The sequence below is a fragment of the Macaca thibetana genome, chromosome 11 (genome assembly GCF_024542745.1).
Source record: "Macaca thibetana thibetana isolate TM-01 chromosome 11, ASM2454274v1, whole genome shotgun sequence".
NCBI classification, from domain to species: domain Eukaryota; kingdom Metazoa; phylum Chordata; class Mammalia; order Primates; family Cercopithecidae; genus Macaca; species Macaca thibetana.
In genome coordinates, this window is record NC_065588.1 from 59185208 (window position 1) to 59210652 (window position 25445).

Sequence of the window (25445 nt, forward strand, 5' to 3'; positions counted from 1 at the left end):
TACCCAGGCTGGAGTGCAGTGGTATGATCATAGCTCACTGCAGCCTTGACCTCCTGGGCTCAAGCCTCCTGCCTTAGCCTCCTGGGTAGCTGAGACTACAGGTCTATGCAGCCACCACACCCAGCTAACTTTTCTATTTTTTGTGGGGACAAGGTCTCACTATGTTGCCCAGGCTGGTCTCAAACTCTTGGTTTCAAACAATCACGTCTCAGCCTTCCAAAGCGCTAGGCCGCCATACCCAGCCCAGACTTGATCAATGTTTTAAACTCCAAAATCTTGGATAAATAGTCTCTTTTACAGAGGAATTACAGAAAGATGTCTTCTGTTCAACACAGGCAGGAGTCAACCCATGACTTACAGGGCAAAGACTTATAATGACTTATAAATGACTTAAAATGACTTAAATTATAAATGACTTATAATGACTCAAATGACTTAAAATGACTTATAGGGCTTCTGAACTCAGACCTGACTTTTCCCACAGCCACCAATTTACAGTGGTAACACGTTCATAATAATTAGAAACATTCATTGAGAACTTTCTCTACGTCAGGCAGTGTGCTGAGCACTTTATCCTCAAACTCTCATATCGTCCTCACGACCGTCACTAGGAACCTCATTGTTTAGTTGCAGAGAAGTGGGGGTAGCCTGCCCATATTTACCTGGCTAGAGTCTAGATTCCAACCTGGCTCTCTTCCAAAGCTTGTGTTGTTACCTGCCACCTAATGAGGCCTCCCCAAGAAATTAATATTAAAAATAGACCAACACTGACATCATCAAGACAGATATCTGTGAAATTCTGTTAGCGATAGAAGCAAAGGTTCTGTTACCTCAGAAAAATCGGAGTTAGTAAGATACACTGAATGCCCAGCTAAAATGATGCCAAATCTTCCAGTGGTAATCTACTACTTTTGTGCAGAGGGAAGGAAAATGAGGGCTGGCTAAAAATTACAAGAAGAGGAAGAAATGGTGACGTTGATGGTGTTGTTGGCGGGTGTAGGGTCAGGCCACTATTGTAATCCTGAGAATCCCACAGAGTTAGAGCTCAGCTGCTTCAACCAGCCTCCTCATGGAAAAGGGGGAGAGAAGTCAAGACTCCAGCATTTACCAGCAACTGCTTTGCTCTAGGGGCCAGAGATGGTAACATAAAAAGGATAAATCACCAGTGGGAAACTGGAAACAGAAGAGGTTGACCTTAGGGATATCATACTGGTTAAAGAGTAAGTGGAAGCCAGTCACAGTGGCTAATGCCTGTAATTCCAATACTCTGGGAGAGAGAGACAGGAGGATCACTTGAGGCCAGGAGTTCAAGACCAGCCTGGGCAACATAGTGATACCCCCATCTCTACAAAAAATAATTAGCTGGATGTGGTGGCACATGACTGTAGTCTTCGCTACTTGGGAGGCTGAGGATAGAGGATCTCTTGAGCCCAGGAGTTTGAGGCTACAGTAAGCCATGGTCATGCCACTGCACTTCAACTGGGGTTACAGAGCAAGATCCTGTCTCAAAAACAGAAACAGAACAACAACAAAAACCAGTAAATAGAGAAAAAACACAAAGCCAGGACTTGGGAGAGACCCACACACTGGGAGTGAGCTGGGTAAGAGGTTGGGGGAGGGGAGCTGGGGAGTCACAGGGAAGAGGTAGGAATACATGTTGGGGGATATAGGGGTTTATAAACAACTGAGGAAACACTTCGATATGGGAGTGAACAGCAGCAGCAAAAGCTGCAGAAGCATCAAGCATGGGGCGAACTTCAAAGGACTATGTGGGATTTTTAACATTTACTTCAACTGTGTATTAATTAGCTTTCTTAAAGGACTGTCATGAGTCTAAATTAGCCGGCATGTGTGAGGGGCTTAGCAGGATATCTAGACCCTTCCCGCAGCCCAGAAGCTTCAACATTGAGAGCGGTGGCCTTTCTTGCTCACCTTAGGCCCTCAACACCCAGGTTAGGCCAGGTAAATGGTAGTTTAATAAATGTCTGTTCAATGGACAAATGAAGAAATAAATTTTAAATTTTTTATCTCCCTATCCCCTTACCTCTGCCTTATGGATTCCACAATTCACAAATGAAAAGCTTACAATGCTAACGCTCGCTGAGATAATAATTAAGCAGAAACCCATGTTTCAATTAAAATGCTCGATTGACAAAAGTGGTTATCAGAACCTACACAAGAGTGGTAGGAGGCTGGAGGATGAAAAGGAGGGGCATGGGTGTCGGGTGGGAAGAATTAGTTCAAGGAAATACAAGAGAGGAGAAGGAAAACATCAAGATGCCTGTTTAACCTCCAAGAAAACCCATAAAAACAGAACCCCAAACCCTACTGACAAAGGAGTTTGTGGATGGAACTATTTCTTTTTTTTTTTTTTTTTTGCATTTAAAGAACTCATATAAAGTTGATACTATGATAGATACATATTTTACTAAATTAATATATAAATTGATAAAGAGTCTACATCCAATATATCAAAAGGAACTACTCAGCTACTGAGATTATTTTTTCACTGTCAGAATCAATATTTGCTTGAATACCCAAAAGGCTGAAAGACAATATTTATTAAAAATTATTTGAACACGCCGGGCGTGGTGGCTCACGCCTGTAATCCTAGCACTTTGGGAAGCTGAGGCAGGTGGATCACCTGAGGTCAGGATTTTGAGACCAGCCTGACCAACGTGACGAAACCCTGTCTCTGCTAAAAATACAAAAAAAAGTTAGCTGGGTTTGGTGGTGTGCGCCTATAGTCCAAGCTACTCGGGAGGCTGAGATAGGAGAATTGCTTGAACCCAGGAGCCGGAGGTTGCAGTGAGCCAAGATCGTGCCACCCCACTGCACTCTAGCCTGGGCAACAGAGCAAGACTCCATCTCAAAAAGTTATTTGAACACCTACTGCTTGTATATTGTATATAGACTAGAATGTGAATGGTGTTTGTTTGATAGACTTGATCAAACCACTAGTACGATCCAAAAGGTAGAATCGTTATGGTGCAAAAAGTCCACGTAACAGGGCCGTCCAAGGCAACAGATTCCTCTGGGACTCAGTTAAGCAAGTTCGGGCTACACCACAGGTAGGTACATTATTTATCATGGTTTCTATCACAAGAAATTCTGCTTAGAAAATTATGTAATCCTTAAGAAAAAAAATCAAGGTAAAGAGCTCAACACTAAAACTTTTCTGCTTTAACTTTGGGGGAAACATTCCAGTTAGCTTACCCATTTAACCCCTCGCTATTATATTAATAGTGTGACTCAATATTTTTTTCTAATTGATTTCATTATTTCTTTCACCTTTTTCTACGTTCAGCTATACTCCCTCGGTAGCTCCCCCAAATAAGGAATGCTAAATTTGGCAGCACTTTCTCATAAAGAGTGAACTTAACTACTTTTTAATCCAAGAAACTTTGCTAACATGTGCATGCGTTTGCCACTTCCCTCCCCCACATTCGTGTGGGGACATAAGTGTGCATACATGCACATGTGCACACACACACTTTGATTACAAGTGTCCTCTCTGGGATCATGGTGGGAAGGATTTGAAAGACGTGTTTCCATAGACTTCATCTCCCCTGAAGGATTCGCTGTGGTTAAAACACACTCTTCTATTTCTTCTAAAACCGTGTGCAACTAGAACATATTCTAAAAATAATTGCTTCCCTCCCCCTCCTCCCTAGAAGCCAAAATAGCACATTTATTTTTTCCCTACATACACCACCTACTCCTCTTTAAAAGATGTTTCACAAAATCTTAGTACTGAAAGGAACACTAAAGGACCATCTGGCTGGTTCTTTTACTATCAGAGCAAACATGATAAGTTAAGTCAATAAGGATACATTTACCATTGCATTATCTACATTTTTTCTTCAAATCCTCGCCTTTCAGATTAGATTATGTTTCTAATATTCTAGATAATAAATAAAAACATGGAACTACTTTTTTAAAAACCTCAAGTTTTTGGTATTTTTACAAAAATCAATGAAATCATGGAAAAAAACCGCTTACTGCTTTGTACTAAGCAAAGACTGATTTAGAATATCTCCCCATTTTAGCTGTCAATGAACCCTGAGCCATGTGTCTAGAATAAACTGACTAGCAAAACACATGCATATACTGTCATTCAAGTATGGTCTAAAAGGATCACTTAAATGACTCATAAGATTCAATTAACAAGATAATTGATTTATCTGCTTAATCAATAGTCCTGAAGACCTTCCATGGCAACTTTCTAGGTAGCAGGACTGAGTTATCTTCTGTTGTGTCTGCTTAAATACTACATTTAAGCAAGGTTAATCTTTAAATCAAACAATAGATCCAGTTTTTAAGATGTGGGATTTTATTTTGCTCCTTGTTGCAAGGAGAAATGGGAGCCGAGAAAGCAAATAGAGGGCCAGGGGCGGTGGCTCACGTCTGTAATCCCAGCACTTTGGGAGGCTGAGGCAAACGGATCACCTGAGGTCGGGTGGTGGAGACCAGCCTGACCAACACGTAGAAACCCCGTCTCTACTGAAAATACAAAATTAGTCTGGTGTGGTGGCGCATGCTTGTAATCCCAGCTACTCGGGAGGCTGAGGCAGGAGAATCACTTGAACCCGGGAGGCAAAGGTTGTGGTGAGTCCAGATCGCGCCAAGCGGAGATCGCCCCATTGCACTCCAGCCTGGGCAACAAGAGAGAAACTCCATTTCAAAAAAAAAAAAAAAAAAAAAAAAAGAAAGAAAGAAAAGCAAACAGAGATGTGTGTGCAATGAGACTAATTCAGCAGGAAAGAAGTGTAAGTGAAAAATATTGCCCGGGATGGTAATAATTTGATTTGAAAGTCCCATAGATGATGCAACTCCAAGGTCATTCTTTGTTTTCTACCAATTTCAAGTTGCAAAAGGAAAGCAATATCCGGTTGCAGAAAGGAGCAAGTGTTGGGTAGTTCCAATAGGACCTGGCAGCTCCCCCTAGCTGAGTTAAAACACAGCTCTGAGCACATTGCTAATAGTGTCAGTCACAAATAATCAGATTCTGCATGGTTTTAGTATCCAAATCTGATCCCGGTTTATTCTGAGAACAAGGCCATCTGCCAGCCAGGCAATGGGGGAGAAAAACCAGCACTCTACTGCCTACTATTTCCACCTGCTGGCTGCTGGTGGAATCACAGGCTCATTCCTTCCTAGAGGAACTTCCTGTTCTAACAAAAACAAAGAAAACAAAACCAACTTAAATAAAGACAGCTATGTGGGTTCCCAATTTACCATTAATACGCTAATTTTGGAAAACACTAATTTATTATAATTAATCTAGAAACACTAATTTATAGATTTCTAAACTATAACCTTTGCCCCCTTTTCGTCACAATGTCACCATGTATTTATACAGGTTTTACCAACAAAGCCTAGCTGCCTGGTATTTCCATTTACCCAGTGATAGAATTACATCTAGTAGTTCCATAAGTTAAAATATTGCCATTTTCTTCCCTTCTTAAGAACCGACTGTGACGGGGAATCTAGACCCACTCTTAAAAGGAGATAGAACTCTGAGATCCTCCCGGCTATGTCCAGAACTCAAATCCCATAGTTAACAGGTTAAAAGGGTAATCACTGCTAACTTGGTTCTGATCTCTGGGAGGGCAAAGGCTTCCTGTAAGTAACCCTGCAGTGGAATTGACTTCCTCCATGGGTCTGAAATGTTGAACATTCAACCATGTTTTTGGGAGGGTGGAGAAGTAGGGAGAAGGTTTGAAATCAGGACTTAGAAGACACTTGTCTTATTTTTACCTATTGTCCTGGGCTAAGTGACAATATAAATCTAATAGGTGACAAAACAGAGCTAAGCCAGGCCTTGCTGGGAAGCAGAATTGAAGTCAGTCAGAAAATTCCTGAGATTTTGGTCCTTTAGGAAAAAGCCAAGGCTCACTTTTCATAGTGGACACAGGAGGGATTTGCTACATAGCCTTCGCAGTATGAAGGAAGATCTGAGATACAATCAGGGGGTTGTAGGGGCACACCTACCTCTGACAGCGTGCGCAGTAAGTATTAAAAACCAGTGGTCAGAGGTCACCTTCACCACAAGCCCCACGCCGTGCCAGGCAACCCGAGGACCAAAGATGAAAAGCGCTGCTCTCAAAGAAGCCTAGAGTATTTGATGAAACTGTTACCATCTATCCTCATTGGAAGCATTTTTTTCTTCTTCTGTTCATCTGTATTTTGTGACTAGTGCCTACTTTTTCCCCAGAAATAGGTACTATTTATTCTGACTTGAGTGTTTCTGAACATTTTTAACAGTGTTTCCCTTTGGGAAAGGTATCAACATTTCACTACCTCCTTTTGTTATTTAGAATATCAAAATAAATCAGATATTGCATATTTCTATATTCATATAACGTGGGACTACAAATGTCCCCAGATAAAAGATCCTTTGTTTTGTTTTTGAGACAGAGTTTCACTCTGTTGCCCAGGCTAGGGCGCAGTGGTGTGATCTCAGCTTACCACAACCTCTGTCTCCAGAGTTCAAATGATTCTCATGCCTCAGCCTCCCAAGTAGCTGGGATTACAGGCATGCACCACCACGCCTGGCTAAATTTTTTGTAATTTTATAGAGACAGGGTTTCGCCATGTTGGCTAGGCTGATCTCAAACTCCTGGCCTCAGGTGATCTGCCCACCTGGGCCTCCCAAAGTGCTGGGATTATAGACGTGAACCAAAGTGCCTGACCATAAGATCTTATCTTTTACTTCCTCAGTGGTGTCTAAAAGAATACTGATTTTAAGATGTAAGCTCAATAAATACTAGTGACTGAGAGGAACAGTTCTTAGTGGAAAAAACACAAACTGTTTTTCCTCTGTTCTTACCCCACAACAACCAATACAGAAGAATTCTGTGACCAAATGTGTGAGAATTTTCCTCCACATACCCAGCAAGCAATCAGTTCTGCAGAAGACACCAGCTGGGCATCCTCCAATTCAATTCCACACTATTATGTACTTGAAGATAGCATCAGATTCCACAGGTTGAGGGCTCAGTCCCCAAACTGACCCCCACTTCTGATGCCAGTCGCAAGCCCCAGGTTGGTTTACCTGTGCTTCTGACCGACCAGCTATAAATCTGGGTTCCCAAAACCCCCTTCTCCTAGGGTTTGATTAATTTGCTAGAGTGGCTCACAGAAATCAGGAAAAATTACGTACATTTGCTAGTTCATTCTAAAGGATATTACAAAGGATACAGATGAGGAGATGCATAGGGTGCGGAGCTTCCATGCCCTCGTGACCCTCCAGGAACCTCCACGTGTTCAGCTACCCAGAAGCTCGCTGAGCCCTATCCTCTCGGGTCTTTATGGAGACCTCATGACATAGGCACGGGTGATTACATCATCACCTGTTAGTGATCAACTCAACCTTCAGCCCTTCTCCCCTCCCATGAGGTTGAGGATATATGTGCGTGTGCGTGCACACACACACACCCCCCCAAGTTATTTGGGCCCATCTAAATTAGGCTATTCTTTCATTTTATTCACTGTAATACACCTGATATCTACATTATCCACGGCAGCTTACTGTGTGATTCTACTTAGTTGCGCAGCCCTCTAATCTTACCTTGGTCTTTTTGATGTACAGACCCCATCCTGAATCTATCCAGAGGCTGCCAGCCACCAGTCATCTCATTAGGATACAAAAAGATACTTATCACTTTGAAGATTTCAAGGATTTTAGGAGCTGTATGTCAGGACATGGTGTTGAAGACAGAATATCATAATATCACAGCATTCCATTGAGGGAAAAGACAAACAGATGGTGACAGCAAGTAGGTAGACAGAAACAAAGAGAGAGTCCAAAGAATTCTGATTCCACGTTGTTGAGCTATTATAAACAAAGCAAAAACTCCCAGTGAAGGAGAAGCTCTGTTTTTAAGGATATTGTGACACTTGGAATCTCCAGAGGGACAGCTGCATAGATGTCATCAGTGAGGTAAATTACAGACTTAGGTGCAAGGCTTGGGGAACTTTACTTTTAGGGATTAAAAATGGAAGAGAAGGCAAGAGAGCCACAAAGCCGAAATGCCCTATGACAAAACTCACTTAATATTGAATTTCCTATTATATAAAATCAGAGTGGCACAAAACCTGCAATACCTAAAGAACATCTAGAAACAGGAAAATTAGACAGTGGGTGGCTATTGTGGTGAAAAAAAAAAAGTTTAGCATACACGGTGAGGCAATGACTCTCAAAAACCTACTATTGAGAGGGGGAGGAAAGAAAAAGGAGTTGGCAATGGCCTTCCAGCTATTATTTTGAAGCTGGTATAATTTCTGTGCTGTGGATTCTGAAGCTCACCTTAAGCAATTTAATAAGGATAAGGCATTGTTTCTATGAAACTGGAGTATAGTTTTTCTGAAATCTCTGATGAAGCAAAGAAAGACAAGAGCATCTGTGATTAAAAAGACATCATCCAAAGAGGGTCACATTTGAGAGTGAAAGGGGAGAGTATTAACAATTACCCTGAGACAGCAGGTACCCACTGGCCCTGTCCCCAGCAAAGCACAAGGTATGGCCACCCTTCCAGGTGCCATGAGGACCAAAGAATGGGTGAGCTTCTCACATAATAAGGCCAACCAAGTAAGGTGCTGTCAACCAAAAAGTATCTGAGACAGGTCTCAATCCATTCAGTTTATTTGGCCAAGGGTAAGGACACGCCTGGAAGGAAAAAAAACACAGATCACAGAGACAGTCTGTGGTCTGTACCTTTCTCCAAAGATGAATTTGAGGGCTTCAGTATTTAAAGGGGAAAAGTGGGCCAGAGTGGAAAGAGGGAGGGTATGGTCATCCACATATTCCAAGAGAAAAGGAGCAGGTAGGGGATAGTCTGGGGCTCCAGAAATCAGTAAATCAACACGTTCCGTAAGATAAGGTGAACACAGAGTAGCTACCTGTGGAGATATTCAACAATTCATATGTAGTATCTGCTTAGGAATAAAAGGAAACGCAGTTTCTTGCATGACTCAGCTTTCAGCTTAATTTTTTTTCCTAATAATTTCCAATTTCCATAGTGGATTGGAGGCCCAGTTTTTATTTTCCTTTCACAGTGCAAAGCCCCGGTAGGCATTAGGCAGGTTGGGGACGTAGACGGACCATCTGGGGGAAAAAAGTGTGAAGAGGAAGCTAGGGCATGGGGGTAAACCTGAGAGGAACACAAAGGGAAAAGACATGGCTTAAAGCTAAAAGTTCATGATATGGCACACCTGGGCCTGGGTCTCCACGGGGGCTCCACCCTTCCTCCTCATTCACCTGGCATTGCTACCTTTAAGATCTATCTTCCACCGCAGCAACATTGGCTTGCTCCCTTTGGCCCACCTGGGTTTTTTCTCAGGCTGGGTTTGTTACCCAGGTTGCCTGAGCCCAGGGCATTCATTCTCCCCACCCTGACCTGCACATGTCTGCTCTACTTCTGCACCCCTGCACGCCAGCATCACCTCCCCAGAGAAACTTTCCCTTCATCTCTTCACCAGACTCCTGCGTCACCCTGTATTTCCCCTCTCAAGGCTCCTCCCATTTATATTTTACTTGTTTAACACCCATCTTTGCCTAACTGGCTCAATGTTCTTTTCCCAGTCAAGCCTGGCTTCTAGTTGGTTCTCAACAAATATTATTGATTGAATGAATTGCACATGAAAATGAAGCAAACAATCTTTGTTTTTGCTGGGGACTAAGTTTCCAAGAAAAATGTGAGGTGATGAATTGGTTCATTAAAAGTTGAAATATTTTTAAAATGAGCCTCTTAAGTATTTTTCTGAATGAACCTTTCTTTGCCAGCACAGTTGTTAAGAGCAACCCTGAGCCATCAACGGGCAGCAACAGCCTGAGGCCCCTGTGGAGCCCTGAGTCAGTGTGACATTGGCCTCTAGTGGACAAAGTTGAGAATGCAGCAGCTCCAGGCAAAAGATGTCCTCTGGCACTAGTCACAAGGGAAGGAAATTAAAATCCCAACATTTCCTTTATTTTTCACTTCTACCGTGCAAACTGAATTACCAGGAGAGCCCATTGTCAAATTTTTGCCTAAATAATTAAAAAAAATAAATTCAATGCTTGGCATTCTGAGTATTAGTGTCTAGAAACATTTATTGACATCAGAGCTTCTAGAGAGGCAGAAAGTGAGATTTTACACCACGACTGAGTAGGAGTCGATTTTCCTACCTTAATTCCTTTTTTCCTAAATAATCTTTTTCAGCCTCCTGGTATTTTATTGGGATTGCAGGGTTGCAGGCTATCAGACAGTCTTGAGATGGAAGTGCATTTTATTTTTAAATTTTTATTCTTTATTTTTTAAGAGATGGGGTTTTGCTGTGTTGCACAAGCTGGAATACAGTGGCCGTTTACTGGCACAAAAAAGCACTGGAGTTATAACCTGCTGTGTATCTGACCTGGGCCGGGTCACCCCTCCTGAGGCATCCCGGTGGTGCTCTGCACCAAGGAGATCACCACATTGACACTGAACCCACATGACATCTCAGAACTCCTGGGCTCAAACAATCCTCTGGCCTCAGCCCCCCAAGTAGCTGGAATGACAGGCAATGCACCACTACCACACCCAGCAAGGTGCATTTTAAACCACCTGCTAGTCAAAGGGTAAATGTTATCTCTGTAACAAGGAGAGAAAAAGCTGAGACCAAAGAAGGGATACATTTAAATAAAAAGAGGATGGAAATTTGAGGGGTGAATATATGAACTATTTTTGCCTTACAAACAAATCAGATGACAATACGTATTGTCATTATTTATGTCATTATTTATACATATTGTCCTTCTTAGCACACTACCTGATGCCGTGAGATCCTGGAACATGCACCGTGTGCCTACTCGGTTCTGGCGAGATGCTTCTTGCTGCTTTGACTTCATTTAACAGCTTCTCATCACTTTGTAATCTCCAGGTTTTAAGGCTATGACCGCCCACTTGCCTAACTCAAGCCCTTATAAATATCCTTAAATATCTCTTATTCTTTATCTGTATGCAGGTTGCCCAGCAAGAAAGAAAATCTTCAAAACCAAAATAATTGGCTCAGGATAAAGTAAGCTCAGAGAGGGAAAGAGCTGGCATAGAACAAAGCACAGGCGGCTTCTATGTGCACTCCTGCCAGGCAGAGAGGGGCAGCAAGGGACAGTGAGAGCTGTGGCACTCTCCCGAGGACATGCTCAGGAGTGAGGCCAACAGGGAAGGATGATAAACTCCCGATCAGACCCATTCAGATGGAAACGAACAGACAAATCCACATGCCTGGGTAAAACTAAGACTTCTTGGATATTGGCCCCTGGCTCTGTTCTCCTCCAGCACTTTGCCTGCAGTGTGAACCACATTCCCAGTTGTGGTAAAACAGCCATTCTTAGATCACATCTATATAGGATGGGGACATTTGAGCACTTTCCTAAACCCTGTTTCCCCCAACACTGGACTTTATACACATCCGTAAAACAGATGGTGATCATGCTCACATCCAAGTGCAATCCTACCAGCTGGCATCAATATGAATATAGGAAATAAAAGCGATAAGGCCTGTATTTAATAAGCCTATGACCTCATGCACTGTCTCTTTCATCTTCTTTTACTTTTTTTTTTGAGACGCAGTCTCGCTCTGTTGCTCAGGCTGCAGCGCAATGATGCAATCTCGGCTCACTGCAACCTCTGTCTCCCGGGATCAAACAATTCTCCCGCCTCAGCCTCCCGAGTAGCTGGGATTACAGGCAACCGCCATTATGCCCTGCTAATTTTTGTATTTTTGTAGAGATGGGGTTTCACCATGTTGGCCAGGCTGGTCTTGAACTCCTGACCTCCCACCTCGGCTTCCCAAAATGCTGGGATTTCAAGCGTGAGCCACTGCACCCAGCCTTCTACATTTTTGCCAGCAACTGGTGCCAGGAACTCTGTCTGCTGCCAATTTCTATTGGGAATGGAAGCCCCATTATCACAGGCGGCCATCCGGGTGGAGCCGGGCAGCAAAACCGTACGCTTTCTGGGAGCCCTCCAGGAAGGACGGACAGACCTGGCGCAGGCGCCCGACTGGCCCTGCTGCCCCAGGAATACCTCCCAGGAATACCTACCATTTCCTTGAATGCACTTTCAAGCGCCCCGATGACCAGGCACTCGTGGGGAATCTTCTTCTCGGTAAAGAAGCGCGTGGGGGGCGTGCTGGGGGAGCCCGGAGCCCCCACCCCTCCGCGCAGGGAGGCCGCCCGGGTCAGAGTCCGGCTGTTAGCAGGCGCGTTCTCAGGCTCCTCCCCTAGGCAGGTGGGGGGCAGGACGGCGGAGTTCTTCAGGATGTCCACGATGTCCTGCAGCTGCTCCGTGACGTGGTGCTGCAGCAGGCGCGACGCCACCACCGCTGCCCCGGAACCCGCGTGCCCGTCAAACAGCGACCAATAGTGGCAGGAAACACCCTCAGATTCCTGTGGGAGAGGACGACAAGGAGGAGTGAGAACGGCTGTGGCCTTTGCCCCAGGGTCATACAGGTTGTGCAACACCTGTGGGACTGAGCGTCCACTTGGTTGCCTGTCTATCGTCTGCAAACAATGCAGTCAAAACATAGCAACCAAAACAAAACAAAACAAAACAAAAAACGCTTAGGGAAGGGTCCCCAAATGAGTCACTATTGTTACCAGCACCAGAAGGATGAAGTGGTCCCTGCCTCCCCACCTAGCAAGCGAGCCCAAATGATCACATACTAAGCTACTACTTGGAGGGTGAGATCTACTTTAATTTGAGGTGTAAATGTTTGCGTAAAACTCTCCTACAAACAGACAAGTCTGTATGAGTCCAGCTTGAACATCTAACTCCTTACCTCCCGTCTTTTTTTTTTTTTTTTTTTTTTGAGATTGTCTCACTCTGTCGCCCAGGTTGGAGTTCAGTGGCACGATCTAGACTCACTGCAAACTCCACCCAGGTTTAAGCAATTCTCATGCCTCAGTCTCTGGAGTAGCTGGGACTACAGGCGCCTGCCACCACACCAAGCTAATTTTTCTTTTTTGTATTTTTAGTAGAGATGAGGTTTCACCATGTTGGCCAGGCTGGTCTCAAACTCCTGGCCTCAAGTGATCTGCCCACCTTGGCTTCCTAAAGTGCTGAGATTATCCCAAAGCGCTGGGATTATAGGCGTGAGCCACCGTGCCTGGAACCTCCTATTTCATTCCCAGAGTAGGTTTGGTCTGGGGCCTTGGAAAAAGGCCATTTCTCAGGTTTTACAATGGGAAATAAGTAGACCCATTTTCCCCTTTCAGAGCCCTTAAATGCTGGGATAATTGTTCCATCTTTCTTGGTCTACATCCTGAATTTTTAGAACATGTTTTCACCCTAGACACCTAGTCTAGTCCAGGCCTCACAAGATGCAGCCAATTCAAATCTCCTCTTTATACTTTCCACCTCCCTTAGTTCTCCAGCTGATGTGGAGAACTAGTCTCCAGCTGATGTGGACTCTCAGTCTCTCCATTCCCTCTTCTTGACTTATGGCTACATGCAACCGGTGGTTCCCTCACCTACATTGGGTTTAGTGGCTGCCGGTGGATTTCTAGACTATGTCAAGATGAGCACTTTTGAACCCATGTTTGAATTACATATGCATTAGATCTTAGAGAAAAGGAGCTCAATTATGATATAGCTGATAGAATAGAGAGCTCAGAAATAAACCCACACATATGTTGTCAACTAATCTTTGACAAGGGTACCAAGAATACACATTAGGGAAAGAAGAGTCTCTCCAATAAATGGTATTAGGAAAAGTGAATATCCCCATGCAAAAGAATGAAATTGGGCCCTCTTCTTACATCATATACAGAAACCAACTCAAAATAGCCTAAAGTCTTAGATGTAAGACCCGAAATCATAAAACTCCTAGAAAAAAACATGTGGGGAAAAAACTCCTTGATATTGGTCTTGGCAATGATTATTTAGATATGATAACCAAAGCACAGGCAACAAAGCAAAAACAAACAAGTGGGACTACTAAAATGTTTCTGCACAGCAAAGGAAGTAATCAACAAAACCAAAAGGTACGTAGCCTATGGCATGAGAAGAAACACTTGCAAAGCATGTGTGTGATAAGGGGTTAATTTTCAAAATATACAAGAAACTCCTACAATTCTATTGCAAACAAACAAAACAAGCAAGCCAATGAAAAAATGGGCAAAGGGCTTGAAGAGACATGTCATCAAAGATGACAAATGGCCAGCAGGCTTGTGAAAAGATGCTCACCATCGATACCTTTCATAAAACTCAGTGAACTGAAATTAAGGACCTTACCCAACCAGATAAGGGGCATCTAAGGAAAATCTATAGCTCATATCATATTTCATGGTGAAATACTGAATGCTTTCCCATAACATTGGGCAAAATAAAAAAAAAATGTATGCTCTCACTACTTCTATTCAACATCATACTGGAGAGTTCTAGATAGTCAAGAAAAAAGAAAAGGCCTAAAGATTGTATAAGAAAATAGCTGGGCGCAGTGGCTCATGCCTGTAATCCCAGCTACTCAGAAAGCTGAAATGGGAGAATCCCTTGAATCCAGGAGGAGGAGGTTGCAAGAGGCCAAGAACTTGCCACTATATTCCAGCCTAGGGTGACAGAGTGACCCTGTCTCAAAAAGAAAAAAAAAAAAAAAGAAAAAGAAAAAGAAAAAAGGTTGTTTAAGAAAATAAAGTTGCATTTATCCTGGCTTTGAGCAATTTGAGCATGATGTACCTTAATGTCATTTTCTTCATGTTTCATGTGCTTGGAATTTGTCTTTCTAGATCTGTGGACTTTATTTCATATCATTTAGAAAAATTTCACCCATTATTTCTTAAAAAAAATTTGTTTGGTATCCTTCTCTCTTTTCTCCTTGGAAGAATCTAATTACACCTGTAGTAGTCCCTAGAGGTTGTCCCATAGCTCATTAAGGATGCTTTCATTTTGTCAATAGTTCATTTTGGTTAATTTCTACTGCAATGTATTAAACTCACTGTTTTCTTAATCTTTTTCTTTTTTATTAAAAAACAGACAAAGGATCTGAATAGACATTTCTCAAATTAAGATAAGACATGCAAGTGGCTAACAGGTATATGAAAAAGTGCTCAAAATCAATAATCATCAGGAAAATGCAAATCAAAACCACAATGAGATAGCACCTCACACCTGTTAGAATCGCTATTATTAAAAAAAAACAAAAAACGACACAAGTGTTAGGATGTGGAGAAAAAGGAACCTTCTGTTCTGTCAGTGGGAATGTAAATGAGTACAGCCATTACAGAAAACAGTATGGAGGTTCCTCAAAAAATTAAAAATAGAACCATCATATGAAGCAATTTTACTGCTGGTTATATAACAAAAGGAAATGAAATCAGTATCTATAGCCCAATGTTCATTGCAGCATTATTCACAACAGTCAAGACCCTGAAACAACCTTAGCATCCATCAATGAATGGTAAAGAAAATGTGGTGTATACTAATTACTTACAATAAGATATTATTCAGCCACAAAAAGAAGGAAATTCTGCCATTTGCGACAACATGAATGAACCTGGAGGGCATTATGCTAAGTGAAATAAGACAGACACAGAAAGACAAATACCGCTTGATCTCATATGTGGAATCTAAAAAAGAGTCAAACTCGTAGAAGCAGAGAGTAGAATGGTGGTTGCCAGGCGCTGGGGTTGAGGAAAATGGGGAGATAATGATCAAAGGGTACAAAGTTTCAGTTATAAAATGAGTAAGTTCTGTGGATCTAATGTACAGTATAGTGACTATAATTAGTAACACTGTACTGTATATTGAAATTACCTAAGAGAGTAGATTTTAAGTGTCCTCACCACAAACACACAAAAACTGGTAACTATGTAAGGGAATGGATGTATTAACTTGATTGTGGCAGTCATTTCACAATGTACCCATATATCAGATCATGCACACCTAAATACATGATTTCTGTCAATCACACTGCAATAAAACTGGGAAAAATAAAACATTACATTTGAAAAAATGTAACTAGAGGGGTAGGATATAAAACACTAAGAAAAATAAATATTTGGGATCTCTATTTTCAGAAAATTGATGGACAAAGAGATAAAGTATGCATATAACATCTACTTCTGACTAGTTGGCTTGTCTACCCTACAGCAATAAATACTGAAGGCTTTTTTTTTTTTTTTTAACTGAAGCTATTAAATAAAATTCTTAGTATAATGCCAGTAGATACTGAGTAGGTATGGTGACATGAGCCATTACTCTGTGCTCTTTAAAACTTGATTTCCATTCAATTCTGTGCTAGGTGCTAAGAAATAAAATAGTTGATTTTTTATTCAACCAATATGTGATTTGAGCACTTTCTATGCAACAGGCTCTAGAGTAGGCAGTAGAGATAAAAGATTGGCTGAAAGAGATATCAGACATGGCTTGACCTTACTAGTCCAATGGGGAAGATAAACACTGATTGATATGGTTTGGATTTGTGTCCCCTGCCAAACCTCAGCTTGAATTGTGATCCCCAGTGTTGGAGGAGGGCCCTGGTGGGAGGTGACTGCATCATGGTGGTGGATTTCCCCTTGTTGTTCTTGCCACAGTGAGTGAATTCTCACGAGATCTGGTTGTTTAAAAGTGTGTAGCACCTCCCCCTTCACTATCTTCCTTCTCTGGCCATGTAAGACGTGCCTGCTTCGCCTTCACCTTCCACCATGACTGAACATTTCCCTAAGGCCTCCCCAGTCATGCTTCCTGTACTGCCTGTGGACCAGTGAGCCAATTAAACCTCTTTTCTTTATAAATTACCCAGTTTCAGGTATTTCTTTAGAGAAGTGAGAGAACATACTAACACACTGATCAAATAATCACACATATAAACATAAGATCACAAATCTGATCAAAGAGAGGACAAGGAGAAATTCTTAGTACTATAAGGCCAGCCTACAGAGGGACAGGACACATTGGAGAAGGCTTCCTGAGGACATCAGGACTAAGCCAAGGATGCATGGAAGTTCATGAGATAAGGAGGGGAGGGGAGAGAATGCCAAGCAGAGCAACAGCAGGTGCAAGGCCCCTGCGGTAGAAGGGGCATAGACTAAACCATGGCCGTGTGGCTGAGCGGGAGAGTGAGGAGCAAGATGAGGGTGGAGAGAGAGGTAGCAGCTAGAACACTCAATTTTTACAGGACACGTGAAGGATCCTGGCTTAGCTTAAGTGTAACAACAACAGAAAAAACCATTGACTGAAGTGAGAATGACAAAATCAATTTATGTTTTTAAACGATCACTCAAGCTATTCTGTGAGATTAGAAGGGAAGTAAGGGTGAAAGTGATGATGCTAAGGTAGGAGGTAAACGCTGCCCTAAAAAACATTCAGTCACATTCCAGCCATAAGAAACACATATGAACAATGAAAAGCATCATAAAACAGAGGTATAAACAGTAAGAGCTCTAACTCATAGGAAAGTGGAAAGAGCAATGATTACGGATGAGAAGATTTGAATTCTAATCCCTTATTCAACACCAATCATCAGCTGAATGGAGGCAGGACAGATGTTGGGCCACTAGCTGGTTGTCCCTTTTGCTTAACATTTCTATGCCATGGTTCGTTGTTGTTGTTTTTAATCCCTTGAACTAGATAAAAACAAGTTCATAATGAGATTTTAAAATGTTCAATGTCCTCCTATGCTAGGGGGATGTAAAGTGAGGGACATACTATTCGGGGAAATACAACCACAGTGTGTGCTTAGAGTTCAGCTCAGCTGTTAAAAGTGTAAGAGACCCTAAGGTCAGAGAAACACATCCAGTTACAGGTCCAGAAAAACCTTCCCATCATTTATTTAGTTTTTGAGACAGGATCTTGCTCTGTCACCCAGGCTGGAGTGCACTGGCACAACCATGACTTACTGAAGCCTCAACCTCCCAGGCTCAAGTGATCCTCCAGCATCCGCCTCTCAAGCAGCTGGGACTACAGGCATGCACCACCACATCCAGCTCATTTTTGTATTTTTCAGAGATGAGGTTTTGCTATGTTGCCCAGGCTAGTGAAGTCCTGGGCTCAAGCAGTCCTCCTGCCTTAGCCTCCAAAAGTGCTGGGATTACAGGTATGAGGCACTGTGTTTGGCCACCCATCCCATCATTTAAGGAACCTTATATAGCAGGCAATACTCTAAATGCTTTACAAATACGAACTCATTTAATCCTTCCTCCGGTCCTCTGTGAGAGGTGTGGTAATTATCTGCATTTTATATTGTAGGAAAATGAGAGGCAGAGAATATAACCACTCTAGGTCACCATCTATTAAGTTATGCAGCAGAGACCAGAGTTCATGCTTGCAGCCATCAACCTCTTTGCTAAAGTGACCACCCCTACCCTATCCCCTGAGGGAAAGCTTGCCTTAATTTATACATAGTGCCAGAGACCATTTTTCTACTCTACAACCTGAGTTGCAACCAGAGTGATTTTTCCTAAAATACAAATTTGGTCATTTTCTTTTATGAGTCTAACAGCCTGCTCTATGGGCTGGCTCCTGTCCGTGAGCCTCTAGTTTGCAGTCTCTGATAATCTCTCCCCACATTCTAGACCTTACTCAATTCCCACCCACACCAAACTACCAAACTTGCAGCTCATCACAAACCACTAACCATCACCACCTCCTTTACATAACTTCCACCTGGCTTTCAGTATGCAGCTTAAATATCATCTCCTTCCAGAAGCTTCCACCGCACCCTGAGCAGCATCTGGACAGTGACCTTGAGGGCTAGGGTGAGATTCCAGTCTGGCAAGGCAGACTGAGAAGCCTCTATTTACCACCTTGGGGGTACTAGTGAGATGTAATTCCTCTGTACCTAGTAGTGCTATGAAAGCTGCATGGCAAGAAAGAAGCACTAGAATTTAAAAGGCTCATGTAGGACTGCAAGACGTGTTTCAAAGCACAATATGAGGCCAGAGAGGGCTACATGTGTTTGAAATGTGACCAAAATATTACAGATAATAAAAATCTATTTTTTTTTTTTTTTTTTGTTGTTGTTGTTGTTTGTTGAGACGGAGTCTCGCTCTGTCGCCCAGGCTGGAGTGCAGTGGCCGGATCTCAGCTCACTGCAAGCTCCGCCTCCTGGGTTTACGCCATTCTCCTGCCTCAGCCTCCCAAGTAGCTGGGACTACAGGCGCCCACCACCTCGCCCGGCTAGTTTTTTGTATTTTTTTAGTAGAGAACCGTGTTAGCCAGGATGGTCTCGATCTCCTGACCTTGTGATCCGCCCGTCTCGGCCTCCCAAAGTGCTAAAAATCTATTTTCAAAGGTGGAATGATCAAACAGGTTTTGCTGTACCCTTATTTTATTTTTTTTCTGAGACAGAGTCTGTCACCCAGTCTGGAGTGCAGTGGTGCGATCTTGGCTCACTGCAGCCTCTGCCTCCCAGGCCCAAGTGATTATCCCGCTTCAGCCTCTCAAGTAGCTGGTACTAAGGCATATGCCACCATGCCAGGCTAATTTTTTACTTTTAGTAGAGACAGGGTTTCACCATGTTGGCCAAGCTGGTCTCAAACTCCTGGCTTCAAGTCATCCACCCACCTCAGCCTCCCAAAGTGCTGAGATCACAGGGGTGAGCTACCAGGCCCAGACTGTACACTTATTTTAAGAAGGATATGAGGATTCCCCCTTCTTTCCTACCTGGTTCCTCTCAAAATGATGCCATCAACTGCTGTAAGGTAAGCAAGATGGTTTGATGCATAAAGTCAGACCTGGGAACATGAAGGAATGAATGTCTCCTCAGTGTCACACGAGCAGTGAGGGGCCTTCATCAAGGTTAGGAGTCTAAGCCGGAGATAAGGTAGCCTGGGCAATGCAACTATGAATCTAAGAGATTGGCCTGGGGAATCACAAATGGTATGAACATGATGCTTTTAAAGCATCTGAAACCTGCGATTTCACTGCAAATACACATGTATTGCTTCACTGCTTAGAATCTTTGGTTACTCCCTACCGCCCTTAAAATGCCATTTTTTTTTTTTTAGATGCTGACATGTCTTACAGACACTGAATGATCTAGTTACTATTCCTCTTTAGCACATCTCTTGCTTCTTTGAGTGGTCCTGAACGTCTCTCATTTCCTCTCTTCTAACTCTCAGTGACCTCTGGAACTATGACCATCATGTTTTTCTTCTGCCTGAAACACTGATCCCTATCTCTGCTTGGAAAACTATCCTTCAGTTTTTGGTGGAAGTGTGACCTATTCCATCAAGCCTGCTTGGATCACCTCAGCCCCTGTGCATCCCATTTTCTGTACCAGTATGCATCAGCCCTGCTCACAGAGACTTCCGTGTGTCTCATTCACTCTAGTATTCCCAATGAGTGCCTCGTACAGAATAGATGTTCGCTACTTATTTAAATATACAAATAAAGAAAAGGACAGAATGGTTTTTATTTTTTCAAAGCAATACAGTAGCTTGGCAAATAGGGATTTTATATAAGACACTTCACATTGGTAAAACAAACAGAATATCATAACCCTAACCTACTCCAGGATTGGGGATGACTTGATCCTGCTTTATTTACCCAGGACTATGTCCTCTCAGCTCCCTGAGGCCAAGTGTGCCAAGCAAATAAGGAGCCTGCATCTAGGACCCTGGGAATCTGAGAGGGGCTCCAAGGAAAGCAAAGAGACATTGCCATCTCTGGCTGTACTTGACTGCTGAGCCTCATGATCCTACATAACCAATATGAAACTCACTCTCCCTCTCTCTCTCAATCCAATCTCTTCTGAGCTAGGGCACATCCATCCCTCATACTGTTGGCAAGGGAGGAACATCTCCTCAGTTTGGTATTCACTCTGAGTATAAGATTTTGTGTTTATATGGTAAATAAACAAGTTTTAAGCATTTACATTATTTAACAGTCCAAGGACAATTTTAGTTATTTAAAATGCTGGGTATTTACTTACACATTTTCAAATGAGTTAAAACAAACATATTCTATCTACCATATGTCTTAACACAGAAAGGCCACAGGCTTTAGATCAAGACAAATCTGGGTTCTGAAATTTACTACTATGTGACCTTGGGGAACTTACTTAACTTCTCTCAACTCCATTTCCTTATTTGAAGAAGAAGATAGAGGACAGGGCAAAATGGTGGTATGAACAGTAGGATTGCTTCATGTAATGATACATGTCTTGGAGCCTCCTTTCCTATGTGCCAGGCTCCATGCTGGGCACTAGGGATACAGCAGAGAATGAAAATGTCATGGTTCCCAAGCTCTTGAACCAACAATCTAGAATATGATCAGGTAATTACAAGTGTGATGAGTGTTAGAAAAACAAAGTGCATATTACATGAGTGGATAACATGTATTAAATGTGCAGCTAACCATGGGGTATGGGGGGCACACAGGAAGGGGTATGGCCATGAAGGGATAGCAAGAAGGAGTTCTCTGTCATGATGAAACTGCTCTGAATCCTGGTTGCAGCAGTGATGATATGTATCTATGCGTATGTTAAAATTCACAAAACTGTATACCAAAAGGAAAAAGTTAATTGTACTGTATATTTTAAAAATAATAAAACATATAGCACTGTGTTTAGCATATAGGAGTAGCAAAAACACTAGAAGTAATGGTAATTACTTATATTATTAAATAGCCTGGGGGGACACTGAGCAGGTGGAGAGACCAGGCTGCACATCTGAGCTCCTAACTTCCAATTCTGTCAAATGGGGCACTCATCTCACTCTACTGTGTAACTCCTGTTGCTTCTGTTCACCTTTCTTATTTCCCCTAAAGGAAGACTTAGTTCAAAGGACATCTGATATGGTTTGACTGTGTCTCCACCCAAATCTCATCTTGAACTGTAGATCTCATAATCCCCACATGTCATGGGAGGGACCCTGTTGGAGGTAATTGAATCATGGGGGAGGTCACCTCCATGCTGTTTTTGTGATAGTGAGTTCTCACGAGATCTCATGGTTTTATAAGGGGCTTTCCCTCCCCTTTGCTCTGCACTTCTCCTTTCTGCCACCATGTGAAGAAGGATGTGTTTGCTTCCCCTTCCACCATGATTGTAAGTTTCCTGAGGCCTCCCCAGCCATGCTGAACTGTGAGTAAATTAAACCTCTTTCCTTTATAAATTACCCAATCTCTGGTATGTCTTTATTAGCAGCATGAGAATAAACTAATACAAATCTATCAAGCACCTATGTTTAATCCCCCTAACATCACAATAAAATGGGTGTCACTCCATTTTGCCAACAGTGAAACTGGGGTACAGATAGTTTCAGTAACTCTACTGGTATGTGGCAGAGATAGGATTTGAACCTAGTTCTTCAGACTCCAAGTTAAGGGATCTTTCCATCTTCCCAGTGGCACACAACTTTGTGTAATTAATCTCCTTGGCTTCTGTTACTCTGTGGTCTTTGCACTTCAGTGTTGCTTGCATTATTTTAATTTGGTTATTGCTTACTAGTAATTGCATACGTGTCTGATTGCTAAAATGTTTCGGCAATGGCTCTGCATTACTCTTCTGGAAACTTCAGAAAATGTTGATAGGGCACCAGCACAGGATGCAAATCAGACCCTTCATAATTAGAGTAACCTAGCTCTTGACATAATACACTTTAAAATTACTCATACTCATTTTAACAAATGTTTAACCTTATTTTTGCTCCAGATAAACATGAGTTAAACGTGTACTCCACTTGAAGAAAAACAGTATCAAGCCCCTTCCTGACTTAACCATATAATTCAATTTGGCAGAAATCACTTCTGACTCACAAAACAGTAACTTTGAGGCAGTTTTCCTCAAAATTGCACTCTAAATTATTTCATTTACAAAGAATCAGTCTTACACGCAATTTATAACACACATATGCCTACCTACCTCTGTTCAGGAATACATCTGCAGCCTGATGAAGGAAGATTCCAGAAGGTGAATAATTGAGAGCTTAAAAATTCTGTTTCTCTTTTAGGCTTTCTCTACAGTAGGCTCACTATTACATTCTCTTCTTGCAAAGGAAACTGCTTTTAAATGATTTTATTTTCCTTTTCCCATTTTTCAAAAAATCTAGTATGCCAGAACTTAATGAGTTCTAACTGGAAAAGACTCCTTGGGCCTTTCAACAAATATAAGATTGTTCCAAACAGAAATCTATCTATTAAACAAGGAGCTGAAGTCATTTCAGAAACAAGCAGGTGGTGTCCATTCAGCTTCAGGTATACTGATTGCAGGGCCAACAAAGGATGTCAAGAATGACCAGCTTAAATTTTAGCCCTACTCAAACAAGAGCCACATCACACGCACCTGAACTCCGGGGAATCCATAGACTAAAACAGCCAGCGTTAGCCATCTGGGTGGTTGTGAGGTACCCACCCCCTCTTATGGAGTGCCAGCTAAGAAGGAGAGGTTCTATACATAACCTCAGACGTTTCCTGTGGAGACCAACAGAAATACCCAGATGTAGGGGAGGAAATACACAAAGTCAAAGAGTGGGGTTTGAGGTATTTGTTCCAGCTTAAGGAAACCACGGTTTTGCCTTCCTTTACTCACTGCACAGAGCTCTAGAGGTTTGCAAACCTCTTCATCCCTCTTCCCCTGAGACTAGTGCTCTCCACACGAAGCACATGACTGTGAGGGGGAATTGAAAAACAGTCGGTTGGCGTGTAAGAGACACGTTAGAAATGCTTTCCTAGTTTTCATTCGGGATGACACTGGCGCCCTCGCGTGGCAGGTAAGTCAATCCTCCGCGTGCATGGGATGCTGGTGCTCTTCCATGCCTGTTAGTTTTGGTACATGGCAACCCATTGCAGGGGACCTGTGCCCCTAAGTGGTGATTATAATACTAAATTTTAAACTAAAATTATTCCTCACATAGTAGACAACAGGTTAAAAAAATGTCTGCAAAGAAACTACAGATAGAAAACATGAGCAAACAAGAACATGTCAGAGCTGGCACTTGATATTCCCAGGAATGACAATCCAGTCATATCTGACAATCATCATCATCATATCTAGCCAAAACACTCTGAAACCCTCAAGGGGACAGTTGAAATATGGAATTATACTCGCTATTGTTAATGATGAATTTTGCCTTGATATATTAGCTAATGATAGCATGAAGTCTTTGCTCTCAGCAAGACAGTAAATGAGTTACTGTATGAAAAACACTTAAATCAATGCCTGGCATACAATTAACACTGTATCACTGTTCGCTGTTATTTTAAAACATTGCCTTTTTACCTTTATTGCCCTTCAATTATTAAAACATTTAAAAAATGTTTAATGTATCTTTATAATTTTAAAATAATTATATACTTTATGGATATACAGTAGTAGGTTATATATCAATAAATGATCAATAAATGAACAAACACTTTGGGGTGCATTTCTTTTTTTTAAGAGACAAGGTCTTGCTCTGTCACCCAAGCTGGAGTTCAGTGGCATGATAATAGTTTACTGTAGCCTCAATCTCCTGTTTTCAGGCTATCCTCCCACCTCAGCATCCTGAGTAGCTAGGATGATGGGTGCACCACCACACTAGGCTAATTTATTTTTTATTTTTATTTGTGTAGAGATGAGGTCTCCCTATTTTGCCCAGGCTAGTCTTGAACTCCTGGCCTCAAGCTGTCCTCCCGCCTTGGCCCCAAGAAGCTAGGACTACAGGCATGTGCCACCACATCTGGCTAATTTTTAAATCTTTTGTAGAGAGGGTCTTGCTATGTTGCCCAGGCTGGGTCTCAAACTCCTGGCTTCAAGCGACCCTCCTGCCTTGATCTCCCAACGCTTTGAAATTACAGGCATGAGTCACCACACCCTGCCAAAAAAATTGTTTTTAACTTATGATTTGGAGACTGTTAATTTAGAAATAGTTGTCTGAAGGGAAAAAGTGGTATCCTCCTAGTAACATTCACAAGTCCTTGGCTTATTTAATATTATTCTTCCCTTTGCTACCCTAACTATTCAGGTGTTTACACAACTGGTGGAGGGGCCATATCAACAGTACGAAAGGCCTATCACAGATGTAGAAATCCCACTTTGAGTGACATCTCATGGTTGATTTTTACAAAATGTCCTATATGAGTACAGAATGCACTTTCCAACCCTTCTCTCCCACTGCCAAAGAAAAGGGACTGATCACTTCCCCTTGGGGAAACAGAGTTGCCATATTCTTCTGTTTCCCCACTATATATGTGATTATATGATTTGATTTCCATAAAGTTTCTGGCCAGTTTTCCAGGAATCACAGTGAAGATGATAATGCACAGTCCAGAGTACCTGCTATAGGCATTCCATCCACAGGGCTTTCAATGTCCAGTTTTTCATTTGATCCTCACAGTACCACAGTGAAAGGGAGAAGAATAAGCCAATGAGGAGGTAGAGATGAGAGAACATTTGAGTGACTTCATGAAAGCCCTTCCTAGGGCCCATGTTCTATTGCTGTCCACATGGAGCCATGACCCTACAGTGTAGTTCACTTTTTACCATACCTCTTTTTTTGACTAAAT

The 25445-nt window shown here is 42.3% G+C and overlaps 1 protein-coding gene across 1 annotated transcript in view; it reads right to left on the reverse strand.

Moving 5' to 3' along the window:
- The window catches only part of PPM1H (protein phosphatase, Mg2+/Mn2+ dependent 1H), a 1465797-nt gene that overhangs the window by 144553 nt on the left and 1295799 nt on the right, over positions 1 to 25445 (reverse strand). Inside the window, exon 4 of the mRNA XM_050748428.1 lies at positions 12068 to 12412. Within this exon, the coding sequence (XP_050604385.1) occupies positions 12068 to 12412 (345 nt within the window). The remainder of the gene's footprint in view (positions 1 to 12067; positions 12413 to 25445) is intronic.